The sequence below is a fragment of the Pristiophorus japonicus genome, chromosome 14, assembly GCF_044704955.1.
Source record: "Pristiophorus japonicus isolate sPriJap1 chromosome 14, sPriJap1.hap1, whole genome shotgun sequence".
In the NCBI taxonomy this organism is placed as follows: domain Eukaryota; kingdom Metazoa; phylum Chordata; class Chondrichthyes; family Pristiophoridae; genus Pristiophorus; species Pristiophorus japonicus.
In genome coordinates this window covers 172,834,892-172,851,317 of record NC_091990.1, presented here as the reverse complement: position 1 = coordinate 172,851,317, position 16,426 = coordinate 172,834,892, and the positions used below count along the sequence as shown (strand labels likewise).

Below are 16,426 nucleotides of genomic sequence, written 5' to 3'. Positions count from 1 at the left end.
ATGTTATTCGTCATAGACCTGGTAATGAGAATTGTGCCGATGCACTGAGTCGTCTGCCGTTGCCCACACCTCAGGTGGATATGCCTCAACCTGCAGATCTACTGTTAGTAATGGATGCTTTTGAGAGTGAAGGAACTCCTCACTGCTCAACAAGTTAGGATCTGGACCAGCCATGACCCTATTTTATCGGTTGTGAAATGGTGTGTACTCAGTGGTGATTGGTCTGCCATACCTATGGAGATGTGTGAAGAGACCAAACCTTACAACCGTCGCAAAGATAAACTGTCCATTCAGTCAGACTGTTTCCTGTGGGGTAATCGTGTTGTTATGCCCAAGAAAGGTAGAGAAAAATTTGTACATGATCTACATAGCACTCATCCTGGTATTGTCATGATGAAGTCCATTGCTAGGTCTCATGTATGGTGGCCTGGAATTGACACTGATCTGGAAACATGTGTGTATCAGTGCAATACTTGCATGCAGCTAAGCAAAGTACCAGCGGAATCTCTGCTGAGTATTTGGTCGTGGCCATCTAAACCATGGTCGAGGATCCACAGCGATTTTGCGGGCCCTTTCCTGGGAAAGATGTTTTTTGTTGTGGTGGATGCATATTCAAAGTGGATAGAGTGTATTATTATGTCATCCAGTATATCTACAGCTACTATTGAGAGCCTTCGTGTCATGTTTGCTACTCATGGTTTGCCTGACATTGTTGTGAGCAACAACCGATCTTACTTCACAAGTCTGGAGTTTCAAGAGTTCATGAAACTCAATGGTATTAACCATGTGGGGTCAGCCCCATTCAAACCTGCTTCTAATGGTCAAGCAGAGCGTGCTGTTCAAACGGTCAAGCAGAGTATGAAACGTGTAACTCAGGGTTCACTGCAGACTCGCTTGTCCTGTATACTGCTCAGTTACAGGACCAGACCTCATACGCTTACTGAGGTGTTTCCTGCTGAACTACTGATGAAGAAAAGTCTCAAGGCAAAGCTCTCTCTTGTTCATCCCGATTTTAATGATGGTGTTGAAAACATACGTCAAAGTCAGCGAGGGTGTCACGTGCCATCTCTGTCAACGATCTGGTTTATGTACTGAACTATGGCCAAGGTCCCAAATGGATCGCCGGTACTGTTACAGCCAAGGAGGATAACAGAGTGTTTATTGTCGTGCTCAAGAATGGGCAAACATGCAGGAAATACCTTGACCGGGTTAAACTGCGGCACACGGATGAACTGTAACTGCTTGAGGAAGATGCAGTCAGTGACCAACCAACCAATATTCATTCATCAGAGGACTTTGCTGTCCTTATTGAAACTGGACCTCCAGTCTCTGATGTGGTCATTACCACTCCCATCAGATCGGTTATTCAGCCTTCAGTCACAACTGACTCAGAATGCTCGCCAAGAACTGAAGTTGAACTGAGACGATCAACTCATCAGCGGGAAGTCCCAGACCATCTTAATTTGTAAAAAGACTGATATTAAGGTCTTGAAAGAGGATGTTGTTATGTATTTATGCTTGGGGTCACCAGACACCAGGGGGCGCCACTGTCGGAGGTCTTCGGGCTGTACGCGCGCGTGCGCGGTCACTGGTATATAAGCGCGCGTACCATGTCACGCAGGTTACTTTGGGCACGAATAAAGTTGGATCAGGTTTACACCTGAGGCAGTTTACAGCAACAAGTCTTGTGAGTCATTACATTCATTACAATTAACTATGTTGATTGTTTAATAATTCATGAAATAAATGCATCTGTGTTCTCTGTAACACTAATCTTTCCCCAATGGTTACTCTTGAAAGTGTTTAAATGTGTTGTAATTGTGTCAGCTTTTAGTGGGTCTTACATACTCGACAAAAAATAATAATTTGATAAATAATTGGTTACAGGATTTTGAATAAATTAATTATAATTTCTTAAAATCTTAAGCAGTTAAGTCCAGATTTGCTGGGGGGGGGGGGGGGGTGATGTTCTGGTGATGCTACCATAAAGTTAAAAGAGATCTTATCAGAGATGATCTTCAAACATTGCAATGGAGTTCGAGCCAATCTGATGCTCTTTGGAAGGCGTTTTTTTTTATTTGTTGGAAATCTGCCGTGGGATTTGCAGTTTGGTGCAGGTGTTCAGTTCTGAACTAAATGCTTGTTCCACGAGGTTTCACCCATTGATTTACTGACCCACAAACACTGTGGGCCTCTCGGAAAGCCTGCTGAAAATGCAACCATCTCCCCCGCCCCCACCACTGATGGGCAAAAAATGAAAGTATAAAAGAAGAACCTTGGCAAAGGAGACGTTGAAGTTCTGGCATCTCTCTGAAGTGTCTTGCATTTGTCAGCCTCCATCCTCGTATATAATCTACCAAGTCCTGCCAGACTCCTCCTGGCCGTTAACGCTGTTGAAGCGCCTTTAGCACCGACAGTGCAGCGCTCCCTCAGTACTGCCCCTCCGACAATGCAGCGCTCCCTCAGTACTGCCCCTCCGACAGTGCAGCGCTCCCTCAGTACTGCCCCTCCGACAGTGCAGTGCTCCCTCAGTACTGCCCCTCCGACAGTGCAGCGCTCCCTCAGTACTGCCCCTCCGACAGTGCAGCGCTCCCTCAGTACTGCCCCTCCGACAGTGCAATGCTCCCTCAGTACTGCCCCTCCGACAGTGCAGCACTCCCTCAGTACTGCCCCTCCGACAGTGCAACGCTCCCTCAGTACTGCCTCTCCGACAGTGCAGCACTCCCTCAGTACTGCCCCTCTGACAGTGCAGCACTCCCTCAGTACTGCCCCTCCGACAGTGCAGCACTCCCTCAGTACTGCCCCTCCGACAGTGCAGCACTCCCTCAGTACTGCCCCTCCGACAGTGCAATGCTCCCTCAGTACTGCCCCTCCGACAGTGCAGCACTCCCTCAGTACTGCCCCTCCGACAGTGCAACGCTCCCTCAGTACTGCCTCTCCGACAGTGCAACACTCCCTCAGTACTGCCCCTCCGACAGTGCAGCACTCCCTCAGTACTGCCCCTCTGACAATGCAGTGCTCCCTCAGTACTGCCCCTCCGACAGTGCAACGCTCCCTCAGTACTGCCCCTCCGACAGAGCAATGCTCCCTCAGTACTGCCCCTCTGACAATGCAGTGCTCCCTCAGTACTGCCCCTCCGACAGTGCAGCACTCCCTCAGTACTGCCCCTCCGACAGTGCAGCACTGCCTCAGTACTGCCCCTCCGACAGTGCAACGCTCCCTCAGTACTGCCCCTCTGACAATGCAGTGCTCCCTCAGTACTGCCCCTCCGACAGTGCAACGCTCCCTCAGTACTGCCCCTCCGACAGTGCAACGCTCCCTCAGTACTGCCCCTCTGACAATGCAGCGCTCCCTCAGTACTGCCCCTCCGACAGTGCAGCACTCCCTCAGTACTGCCCCTCCGACAGTGCAGCACTCCCTCAGTACTGCCCCTCTGACAATGCAGTGCTCCCTCAGTACTGCCCCTCCGACAGTGCAGCACTCCCTCAGTACTGCCCCTCCGACAGAGCAATGCTCCCTCAGTACTGCCCCTCTGACAATGCAGTGCTCCCTCAGTACTGCCCCTCCGACAGTGCAGCACTCCCTCAGTACTGCCCCTCCGACAGTGCAGCACTCCCTCAGTACTGCCCCTCCGACAGTGCAACGCTCCCTCAGTACTGCCCCTCTGACAATGCAGTGCTCCCTCAGTACTGCCCCTCCAACAGTGCAACGCTCCCTCAGTACTGCCCCTCCAACAGTGCAACGCTCCCTCAGTACTGCCCCTCTGACAATGCAGTGCTCCCTCAGTACTGCCCCTCCGACAGTGCAGCACTCCCTCAGTACTGCCCCTCCGACAGTGCAATGCTCCCTCAGTACTGCCTCTCTGACAATGCAGTGCTCCCTCAGTACTGCTCCTCCGACAGTGCAACGCTCTCTCAGTATTGCCCCTCCGACAGTGCGGCACTCCCTCAGTACCGCCTCTCTGAGCGTGGGCAGGTACAGCAGGAGCTTCAAGGTCGGGGCGAAGGAGCGGTGAGAGATTGTAGAGGGACATGATTGGGACCCAGGAGAGACGCGAGTTTAGGGCCAGAAGAGGCGAGGGCCCAGAGGCAGCACGGGCCAGCCCACACTGTGATATAGAAACATAGAAACATAGAAGATAGGTGCAGGAGTACACCATTCGGCCCTTTGAGCCTGCACCATCATTCAATAAGATCATGGCTGATCATTCCCTCAGTACCCCTTTCCTGCTTTCTCTCCATACCCCTTGATCTCTTGATCATATGTGTGTGCACTAGGTCCGTGCAGCAGAGCTGGTCTCCAGTTGTCTTGGTTAACCCTTGCCACTGGACCAAGACCTAGCTCTGTCAAGCCCGTGTGGTGGCTGGTGTGCAACGGCCGCCCCACGTTAAAAAATCCACGCACAGGTATCTTCCACCCTACACTATGTAGTTCCGGACCTGGAATATTAGATCCTTCATTGAAACACCTGTGAACTCATCCTTTTTTTTGCGTGGAAGCAAATCATCCTCGTTTCAAGGGACTGCCTATGATGAGCAGTGGCGTGCTTTAGAGAGGGTGAGAATAGGAGATAATAGATGAGCGGGCGTCAACTGGACGTTGCATGCCGATTGACGTCACGCTCTGACTCATCACAATACTTTTGGCGACCACAGGCAACGGCAGGGCTGCCGAAAATGGCGGCCACCGCCGGACCTGGCAGGAGCGGGTGATAGTGAGTTGACTGCCATTTTGTTCCACGAATATTGCGGTAACAAGGTGACGCGAAACCCCCGAATATTTAGCCCAATGATTATATAAATGACTTCTTGCAGATTTCCCCATCCTGCATCTCTTTTCTGGCATTGGTCCAGAGCTCTGTTGATCAGACACAGGCCAATTAAGTCTGCAACCTGCTTAGCTGAATCCAATGACATTGCCGGAAAGTAACAAACTAAATTGGTCATGTAGTCACCATTGACCAATGAGATTACCTAAAAGTGCATCTCAGATTTAAATGATTGAGTGATCATTATTGGCATATGGGATTGGTCCAAAGTCAACCTTTTTCTTAGTAAATGTAATCAAATAGATAGCCTGATGAAATAAATCTTTATAAATTTATGTATGATGTCACTACATTGTGTGACCATAGCAGTTCTTCCACAGGGGAGATGCAGCAAAGATGTTTTTCCGGGCTGGGGGGGTCTAGAACTAGTGGTCACAGTCTCAGAATAAGGGGTTGGCTATTTATTACTGAGATGAGGATAAATTTATTCATTCTGAGGGTGGTGAATCTTTGGAATTCTCTACCCCAGAGGACTGTAGAGGCTCAGTCATTGAGTATATTCAAGACATAGATTGATAGGAATAAGAAATAGGAGCAGGAGTGGGCCATTTGGCCCCTCGAGCCTGCTCCGCCATTTAATAAGATCATGGCTGATCTGATCTTGGGCTCAGCTCCACTTCCCTGCCTGCTCCCCATAACTCTTCACTCACTTATCGTTCAAAAATCTGTCTATATCCACCTTAAATATATTCAATAACCCAGCGTCCACAGCTCTCTGGGGCAGAGAATTCCACAGATTTACGATCCTCTGAGAGAAGAAATTCCTCCTCACGTTCTAAATGGGTGACCCCTTATTCTTAAACCATGCCCCCTCATTCTAGATTCCCCCACGAGTGGAAATATCCTCTCTGGTCTACCTTGTTGAATCCCCTCAGGATCTTATATGTTTCAATAAGATCACCTCTCATTCTTCTGAACTCCATAGTATAGATCCAACATGCCCTTTGTAAGTAAACCCCTTCATCTCAGGAATGAACCAAGTGAAGCTTCTCTGAACTGCCTCCAATGCAAGTATATTCCTTCTTAAATAAGGAGACCAAAACTGAATGCAGTACTCCAGGTGTGGCCTCACCAATACCCTGTACAGTTGTAGCAGGACTTCCCTGCTTTTATACTCTTTGCCCCTTGCAATAAAGGCCAACATTCCATTTGCCTTTCTGATTACTTGCTGTATCTATACACTAACTTTTTGTGTTTCATGCACAAGGACCCCCAGGTCCCTCTGTTCTGCGACATTTTGTAATCTCTTTCCATTTAAACAATAATTTGCTTTTTTATTTTTCCTACCACAGTGGATAACCTCACACCTTCCCACATTATACTCCATCTGCCAAATGTTTGCCCACTCACTTAGCCTGTCTATATCCCTTTGCAGATTCTTTGTGGCCTCCTCACAATGTGCTTCCCCACCCATCTTTGGATATTAAGGGATATGAGGATAATGCAGGAAAGTGGAGTTGAGGTAGAAGATCAGCCATGATCTTATTGAATGGCGGAGCAGGCTCAAGGGGCCGAATGGCCTACTCCAGCTCCTATTTCTTATGTTCTTAAGTTCAAAGTGTGCCAGAGGTCATGCTATAATGTGCAAACAATGCAAAGAGCTATTAGGGACTTTTATAGTTTGAAAAATTAGGCACTTCTGTGGACCACACTGAAATATGTGCACATATTGTACCTACACTGCCAGATCAATTACAGCAGTGGCAATGGATCATGTTAATATTAACGTTTTAAGAGATGAATATTCAATTTCACCATGTGCTGCAGAAGGCCAATATAAAATATATTTATATTCTGACAGCTCGTGATCTAAATATGAAATTATCTTTGGCCATTCTATTTTGAAACGTTAAGTTGAATAAAGTCTCTTCTGACCCCCCCATTGGCTCAGGTGGTAAGGCAGTGAATAGCTGAGCTATTTCGATGAAGACTACCCCAGGTTCAGTCCCTGGTCCTGGCTGAATTAGTTGATGTCAATCAGCAGACAGTTGGGGCAATGCAGTTGGTAATGGCACCTCTACTCCGCATGCCAAAGCAAGCGCTCTACTCGGAACTCCTTCACGGCAAACGAGCCAAAGGTGGGCAGCAGAAACACTACAGGGACACCCTCAAAGCCTCCCTGATAAAGTGCAACATCCCCACTGATACCTGGGAGTCCCTGGCCAAAGACCGCCCTAAGTGGAGGAAGTTCATCCGGGAGGGCGCTGAGCACCTCGAGTCTCAACGCAGAGAGCATGCAGAAATCAAGCGCAGGCAGCGGAAAGAGCGTGCGGCAAACCAATACCACCCACCCCTTCCCTCAACGACTATCTGTCCCACCTGTGACGGAGTCTGTGGCTCTCGTATTGGACTGTTCCGCCACCAAAGAACTCACTTCAGGAGTGGAAGCAAGTCTTCCTCGATTCCGAGGGACTGCCTATGATGATATGATATGAGGTTAGGAATTGGAGAATTGGCCAGGGCTCCTGCTGCATAGGTGGCATCCTTACCTCCAGTTCTTCACTCAAGTGGCCCTTTGTTGTGGAGTATTAAAAATATAACACTCGACATGAAAGGTTTGTATATAGAGAAAAGAATAGTTTATTAAAACCTGATTAATCAAGGGAGAGCCGGTTGCAACAGTGCGGTCACTGATTGCTCTCCTCGCCGGTCTCACAGGACAGGCTGCGCAGTTACAGTCTAAAGAGTCGAAATACAGTAAACTCGGCGGGGAAGCATTCCATTGGTTATTTGCCAACAGTCCCCGCCCACCTGCTACTAATACATTGGTTAATACAGTTTTCAGCAATGTCATTGGTTACTGTAATTTCTAATAATTCCATTGGTAGATTCAGTTCTGATGACTGTTGCTAGGGAATAGCCCCCTGCAGGTTATGTGTTACAATTCTGGGAACGTGTTCCCAGGCTAATTCTCAGACTAATGTCCTTGGCAGACATATGGCTACCCTCTGCTAAAAGAGGCTTTGTTGCTGTTATCTCGTGTGGCTGGAACATAGTGGCCTCCTCTCGTTATTTCTGTGCACTGTCTACATAAATCTTGTGGGTGTTCTTATCTCCTCAGAGAATTGCTCTGACCTTCTGTACTTCAGCCTAATCACTGGGATGTGGGATTCAGCTATTCTACCATGAACGCATTTAACCCTTTCTCTCAGCCTTTCTTACTTTATATTTTAATTACACCAAATTACTTTACCTCTGATTAAGGTTTTTCGCTCCTACACCCTTCTGAATGTGCAAGCCTAGAGAGTGAGTGCCAATAGGCTATTGGGTGGGGTGAGGCAGACTCTGAAGCTAACTGCACCCAGCACCCACAAGTGCATACTTTCCAATGGATAGACATGCCTTATTTTCTCCTCACTAGCCCAATAAATGCTGTTCACAAGATAGTTACTGTGATGTATGCACCTGTGAACATGCCTTGAGACTTGTGGAGCCGTTGCAACGTGTATGCCCCCCAGCCCGGTCCGCAGCAAGTGTGTCTCTTCGAAGAAGTGTCCACTCTTTTACGCTCCATCAACATCAGCAACTGCATTGTCCTCAGGGGGGGCGGATTTTAACTGCACCTTCGAGGCGATGGACCGGTCTGGTGCCCCGCAGAGCATGACGGTGATGGAGAAGTTGAGGGACCTGGTCGGGTCCTTCGACTTGGTGGACGCCTGGCGAAATCCCCATCCCGACTCCAGCGCCTTCACTTGGGTGAGGCCAGGAAGAGGGTGGTCCAGAATCGACCGCCTTTTTATGTCTCGGGCATACGTCTCCTGCATTCCGGCGGCTTCCATGCGGCCGGTGCCTTGCTTGGACCACCACCTTTTATCGGCGCCCTCCAGGACCTGGACTGCGACTCCCCCTTCTTCTACTCGCTGGAAAAAAGGCAGGGGGTCCGTAAGCAGCTCTTGACGCTGCTGGCCCGATGACAGATCTCTGGCCTTGGATCTGGAGGGCCTTAGTAACAGGGTCCGAGACTATTACGGGGCTCTGTTCTCTCCTGATCCGTCCAGTGAGGAAGCACGCAGAATTTTGTGGGAGGACCTGCTGAAGATCAGCTCGGAGGGCGCCGAAAATCTGGACGCTCCACTAGGTCTGGCGGAGCTGACCAGTGCCCTCAACCAGCTCTCGAGGGGAAAGTCCCCGGGGCTGGACGGGCTGACCGTGGAGTTCCACAGGGCATTCTGGGACATCCTGGGGGGGGCAACTATGCGCAGGTCCTGGGGGAAAATCTGGTGACTGGGGAGATGCACTTTTCTTGGTGCAGGGCAGTCATCGTCATGCTGCCTAAGAAGGGTGATCTCCGCCTCCTTAAGAACTGGCGCCCGGTCTCCCTCCTCTGCATGGATCACAACATTTTTGCCGGGGTGATGTCTGCTCACCTTGGCGCCGTGCTGGACCACATAATCCACCCCGACCGGTCCTACACGGTCCCGGGCCAGACATTCCACGACAACATCCATCTGGTCCGGGACCTGGTCCACCATTCCCAGGAGGCTGGCCTGTCGGTTGCCTTCTTTTCCCTAGACCAGGAGAAGATGTTTGACAGGGTGGATCACGGGTATCTTTTCGGAACTCTGCGCTCTTTTGGGTTCGGGACGCATTTCGTCGCCCGGATCTGACTTTTGTATGCCGCCGCAGAGTGTCTGATTAAGGTTAACTGGTCTTTGACGACGCCCCTTCGCTTTGGGAGAGGGGTGCGCCAGGGATTCCTCATGTCCGGCCAGTTATATGCCATATGGAGCCTTTCCTGCGCCTCTTGCGGAAGAGGTTGACGGGACTGGCTCTGCAAGGGCAGGGTGTGGAGGTCGTCCTCTCGGCTTACGCTGATGACGTGGTCCTCATGGTCGAGGATCCCATTGACCTGCGGAGGATGTGTGAGTGGCAGGAGATTTACTCGGCACGTCCTCTGCCAGGATAAACTGGGAGAAATGTTCCAAACTGCTGTGGTTTGAGTCTCCCGCTTAGGGAGGGCGGCCAGGCGTTGGTGCGCGTGAGCACCCAGGCTGTGACTTTCCGTCTTCAGACCCTGCAGAGATTACTACGTCGAGCACCCTCCTAGATGGTGTGCGCTGGCGACGTATTTCTTTCGCCAGCAGTACTGCCTCAATTATGACACGCAGCTCCTGTTTGTGAGCCTGGGGGGCATCAGGATCGCTATGCGGGGGCTGCCTGTCTTTTACCAAAAATTCATCAGAGTCTGGAACAGAGTCACCACCAAGCACAGTTCTACCCCGTCTGGAGTAGCGGCTGTCCTTCAGGAGCCGCTGCTCAGGAATCCGTACCTCCACAATCGCGGTTTTAGGTGGCAGGCGGGATGATAGAGCTGTGTTTGGCAAGGTGACCAGGGTCAGGGACCTACTCGATGGCGGAGGAGCGGGCTGGATGGCGCCAGATGTGCCGGCACGGCGCCTAAACTGGGCCAACGTCCGGCACGCAGCCAATGCCATCGAGTCGCTAAAAACAGCTCTGGGCCCTGACTCCGTTAGGTGTGTCGAGAATGCTCAGGCACGTGGGGAGATCCCGTCCGAACTGACCCCCGTCCGGATGGAATTCCTCATCGGCGCCAAGCCCTGAAACCTCCCTCGGGAACTGGTGCCTCACAACTTGAGCCTCCTCCGGGAAATCTCCTCCGCGCCTTTGAGTTCTGTACGGAGGGGATTCCTGTACGGGCTGCTCTTGCACACTTCCCACGTTGCTATCCTCGTCTGCCATCTGGACACGCCATGGCGCACCATCTTGCGGGCCGGATGAGGCGGGGGTCCCCAATGGAGTGCACTCTATGCGGGAGCCCTCCCTCTATTTATTGGGGACTTGGCCTCGAGGGTGTTGCACGGAACAGTCCCGTGCAATAAGTTTTTAAGTCGGTTCATGGGCTCCCAGGCTGTCTGCAATTTCTGCCGTCTGGAAGAGTCCATTTTCCACTACTTGAAGGGGCTGCTCCTCAAATTCTGGCTGCACTTCAGTCCCACACTCCTGATCTTTGGGCACCCTGTGCGGAGAGGAGCAGGCAGGTTGGAAGGTCTCCTCGTAGGACTGCTCCTGGGCACGGCCAAGGGGGTCAACAGCTGGTCCAGGCAGCAGGTGGTCAAGGGGGTCATTCAGCCTGACTGCCTGCCTCCCTTCCGCGGTTACATCCGAGCCAGTGTGTCCTTGGAGATGGAGCACGCGGTGTCCACCGGAACGCTCGCGGCCTTCCGCAAGAGTTGGGCGCCGGAGGGACTGGAGAGCATCATCACCCCCGGCAACCAAATTTTAATTTGAACCACCTGTCTAAAGTTTAATTTGTTTAAGTTTGTCGGTTTTAGTGCCCCCCCCACCGCCCCTTTTAGCCAGGGGGCACTTGAATAATTTGTGTTTCTGGTGCCCTCAAAACAAAAAACAAGGGAGCACTTGATTGAAAGCTTTTATAGTGTGACCCCCCCCCACCCCGCCTTTAACCAGAGGGCACTTGATTTAATGATTTATGTTTTCACAGATACAACTCAAAATAGTTGTAGAGCTGTTGGTTGTGTCCTTAAAAAAGGGGCACTTGATTTAAAAGTTTTACACAAAAATAGTGGTGGAGCTGTTGCACTGTGAGTGGCTTAGCCAGTCACGTGATGTTCACAAGACTCAATAAAACCTCAGTTAATTGAGTCCAGGTTCTCCACGATGAGGTGTGCAATTGTGAGCCTGGTGGATGAACTTGTAGTGTTCAGTTTGATTGTTAAACCGTTGCAAATAAACTAGCTAGTTCTTTGCAACAAATATGTAGCTGTGAATGCTTAGGCAAAGAACGCATGAAGCAAATACACTACAGTTACCAATGAGGAAGGCCTTTAGTCCCAAATTTGTTAATCCATCGAGAAAGATCCTAAAGTTCTCCCATTTCAGCATCCAGTTGTTTCTTAAAACATTCCAGAGTGTTTGTTTCAGTTACACTTCCTGGAAGTCTGCTTCATACCGTGATCTGTCAGTGCAAAGGATTTCCTGGCATCAGTCCTAAAGTTATCTTTCACTAATTTGAATCTATGTCCCATTCTCCGACCCTCACAATTTAACTTAAATTAGTATTTTGGATTTACCTTTTTCGTTCTCTTAATTATCTCATATATCTGCATAAGATCGATCAGCTGTCAGACGTCCTGTCGCAACCCACTGCACCAGCTGAGAGCAGTTAATCGACACACACCGGGGATCAAAGCGGCAACATTCCGACTTTGTATTGCACAGCTTCACACTGGGCATTCCATTTACCTGCAGAAATCTCCAAGGAAACATGAATTGATCAAGTTATTTTCTTTGCATTAGAACATACTGGAGTTGAAGTCAGGGAGGGCAAGAAAAAAAACTGTGAGGAGTCTTTTATCGAGGGATTGTAGGTTTTCTTGACGGATATATCAAGATTGGTTGAATGCCCTTGATCATCTATACTTATCTTGTGATCTGACCAGTTTGTCATCGTAGGCAGTCCCTCGGAATCGAGGAAGACTTGCTTCCACTCTTAAAATGAGTCCTTAGGTGGCTGAACAGTCCAATACGAGAACCACAGTCCCTGTCACAGGTGGGACAGATAGTCGTTGAGGGAAGGGGAGGGTGGGACAGGTTTGCCGCACGCTCTTTCCGCTGCCTGCGTTTGATTTCTGCATGCTCTTGGCGATGAGGCTCGAGTTGCTCAGCGCCCTCCCGGATGCATTTCCTCCATTTAGGGCGATCTTGGGCCAGGGACTCCCAGGTGTCAGTGGAGATGTTGCACTTAATCAGGGACGCTTTGAAGTTGTCCTTGTAACGTTTCCTCTGCACACCTTTGGCTCGCTTACCATGAAGGAGTTCCGAGTAGAGCGCTTGCTTTGGGAGTCTCGTGTCTGGCATGCGGACAATGTGGCCTGCCCAGCGGAGCCGATCAAGTGTGGCCAGTGCTTCAATGCACCAACATTAGCGTCCTCGACCAGGCCAACATCCCCAGCATTGAAGCACTGACCACCAGTTTGTACACTTATGTCGTGTATGTAGATGCTGTTTGTAGCCACCAGATGGTGTCATTGTTGGAGGCCACTGAGCAGCATGCACATGGTGCTGCTCTGGTATAAAAGGCCAGCCATTTTGAGAGTCAGGCACTTTGGGACTAAATAAAGCAGAAGCAAGGTTGTACCTTGCTTAGTTAAACAGTACTCAGTTTGAACCTTTATTGCATACATAACAACTTAACACGCGTGTATGGAATGAAGCAGCAGCATATTTGACACAATTACATTCGATCAGGTACTGACATGCTTTTACTGATTATTTTATATATCAACAGTCTTTTCCCAACACAAAACAGTGGGGAAAACGGAGAACTCCGGGTTCACAGAAGGCTCCGATCTGAAACCCATCACTTACCACCACCAGTTAGCATACCGAGGTGACCTGCCGGTAAGTTGAAAGAGAGCACTGTGACCGATGCTTTCAGCAAATGCAGTACATGCACAGTTTATCCCAGAGTATGTTTAAATCTCTTTTAAAAGTAAGCAATTCACAGCGTTCTTGGGGCTCCAACACATTTGTGTGCCATGGCTGACACAAGGATTTCAGTGAGATGTTGGGCAGGTTGTGAGTGAAATGTTTGCTGTTCACCTGAACTATGAATAACACCCAGCAGTGCAATTATAGGGCTCAATTTTCCCCGGTGATTTGCGCCGTTTTTTTGAAGCAGGCTGCTGTTTTTGGCCTAAGTTGAAAAACCACAGTTTCCCCAATCAAGTTGCACCAGTGTAACTCAGTTACGATTTTTTTAGGTCAGTTTTTTTTTCAGCCAAAGGGGGCGTAACCAGCCACCCATGCCAATTCTGGCCATTTAGGGAAGTTTGGCCATTTAGGGAAGTTTGACCAGCTGAGAGTTACTCCAGTTCTGCTTAGGCCAGTGTATGTGGCCTCTGCTGAAAAACCTTCCGGAGAGTTAAGGAAATCGGCGCAGGTATGGAAATCGGTGCAGCAGATTCCCGGACAGACTAAAAGAATTGTAAAAACACATAGCAGCAACTTACCTCCAACCCTGCCCGAAGGGCTTGCCGGTCCGGTCCCATTCTCGGTCCCCATTCTCCCAGTCCGGTTCCATTTTTGGTCCCCGGTTCTCACACACACATACACACAGACAGAGGGCATGTTGAGCTATACAGCAATCTATAATCAGTATCTTACTCTCTTGCTCTTCTGGGCTGTTTCAATAGTACCAGGCATTTCCCTTGCTTTCTTTCACTGGAGAATGAGAGAAAGCCATGTAGTCATTATATCCCAGCATTCACAGTGATAATAAAGACCTGTTATTGTATAATGCTCCTGTTAAGTGCCTTGGAATGTTTTAGTATGTTACAATGTTAGATAAATATAAGTAGTTGTTGTATTGAAACTACGTGGCCAAACTTTTAACAGAAGGCTTTCATGCCATTACTGAGACATGGTCACTAGCTTGACTTGTCTTTCTCGACATCACTATAGCTTTTGACACAGTCGAACTCATCATCCTCTTCCATGGCCATTCCTCCATTGCTCAGCTTAGGTCGGCAGCTTGGTTCCACTTTTAACTGTTCAATTGTAGCCACAGCTTCTCTTCCCACCCCTAAACCACTACCTCAGAGTCCCTTCGCCCACTGTGCTTCCTCATCCACACCTTGGTGACAGCATCCAAAGACATCAACCTCAATATTAACAACCTTCCGGATATAAAAGGGGTCGGGAGGTCTAGTAAGAAGGAGGAACTGAGGGAAATCCTTATTCGTCGGGAAATTGTGTTGAGGAAATTGATGGGATTGAAGGCCGATAAATCCCCAGGGCCTGATGGACTGCATCCCAGAGTACTTAAGGAGGTGGCCTTGGAAATAGCGGATGCATTGGCAGTCATTTTCCAACATTCCATAGACTCTGGATCAGTTCCTATGGAGTGGAGGGTAGCCAATGTAACCCCACTTTTTAAAAAAGGAGGGAGAGAGAAAACAGGGAATTATAGACCGGTCAGCCTGACATTGGTAGTGGGTAAAATGATGGAATCAATTATTAAGGATGTCATAGCAGCGCATTTGGAAAGAGGTGACATGATAGGTCCAAGTCAGCATGGATTTGTGAAAGGGAAATCATGCTTGACAAATCTTCTGGAATTTTTTGAGGATGTTTCCAGTAGAGTGGACAAGGGAGCACCAGTTGATGTGATGTATTTGGACTTTCAGAAGGCTTTCGACAAGGTCCCACACAAGAGATTAATGTGCAAAGTTAAAGCACATGGGATTGGGGGTCGTGTGCTGACATGGATTGAGAACTGGTTGGCAGACAGGAAGCAAAAAGTAGGAGTAAATGGGTACTTTTCAGAATGGCAGGCAGTGACTAGTGGGGTATTGCAAGGTTCTGTGCTGGGGCCCCAGCTGTTTACATTGTACATTAATGATTTAGACAAGGGAATTAAATGTAGTATCTCCAAATTTGCGGATGATACTAAGTTGGGTGGCAGTGTAAGCTGCGAGGAGGATGCTATGAGGCTGCAGAGTGACTTGGATAGGTTAGGTGAGTGGGCAAATGCATGGCAGATGAAGTATAATGTGGGTAAATGTGAGGTTATCCACTTTGGTGGTAAAAACAGAGAGACAGACTATTATCTGAATGGTGACAGATTAGAAAAAGGGGAGATGCAACGAGACCTGGGTGTCATGGTACATCAGTCATTGAAGGTTGGCATGCAGGTACAGCAGGCGGTTAAGAAAGCAAATGGCATGTTGGCCTTCATAGCGAGGAGATTTGAGTACAGGGGCAGGGAGGTGTTACTACAGTTGTACAGGGCCTTGGTGAGGCCACACCTGGAGTATTGTGTACAGTTTTGGTCTCCTAACTTGAGGAAGGACATTCTTGCTATTGAGGGAGTGCAACAAAGTTCACCAGACTGATTCCTGGGATGGCGGGACTGACCTATCAAGAAAGACTGGATCAACTGGGCTTGTATTCATTGGAGTTCAGAAGAATGAGAGGGGATCTCATAGAAACGTTTAAAATTCTGATTGGTTTAGACAGGTTAGATACAGGAAGAATGTTCCCAATGTTGGGGAAGTCCAGAACCAGGGGTCACAGTCTAAGGATAAGGGGTAAGCCATTTAGGACCGAGATGAGGAGAAACTTCTTCACCCAGAGAGTGGTGAACCTGTGGAATTCTCTACCACAGAAAGTTGTTGAGGCCAATTCACTAAATATATTCAAAAAGGAGTTAGATGTAGTCCTTACTACTAGGGGGATCAAGGGGTATGGCGAGAAAGCAGGAATGGGATACTGAGGTTGCATGTTCAGCGATTAACTCATTGAATGGTGATGCAGGCTAGAAGGGCTGAATGGCCTACTCCTGCACCTATTTTCTATGTTTCTATGTTTCTAACCCTCCACACAATGGACAGGAGAGGGTTGTGGCAGGAGGGGGTAGTGTGTTAAAAATTGAAATCAAGGACTGCGTCCCCAACCTGCCATCTACGCGCCCATTGCTGTTTTCACAGTGGTTGGTTTCGAGGTATGGAAGTGCCCCACTAACATATTTAAATCAGGTTCAGCAGTGCAATGGGAAGGCTGATTTAAATTCCGCAGTTGCTGCATGGGTTTCCCAGGGAGACCGGAGCTGTCAGC

The 16,426-nt window shown here is 49.1% G+C and overlaps 1 protein-coding gene across 1 annotated transcript in view; it reads left to right on the top strand.

The window, feature by feature from the left end:
- The window catches only part of saxo4 (stabilizer of axonemal microtubules 4), a 187,956-nt gene that overhangs the window by 14,480 nt on the left and 157,050 nt on the right, over window positions 1-16,426 (top strand). The window contains exon 4 of the mRNA XM_070898673.1: window positions 13,098-13,210. Within this exon, the coding sequence (XP_070754774.1) occupies window positions 13,098-13,210 (113 nt within the window). The remainder of the gene's footprint in view (window positions 1-13,097; window positions 13,211-16,426) is intronic.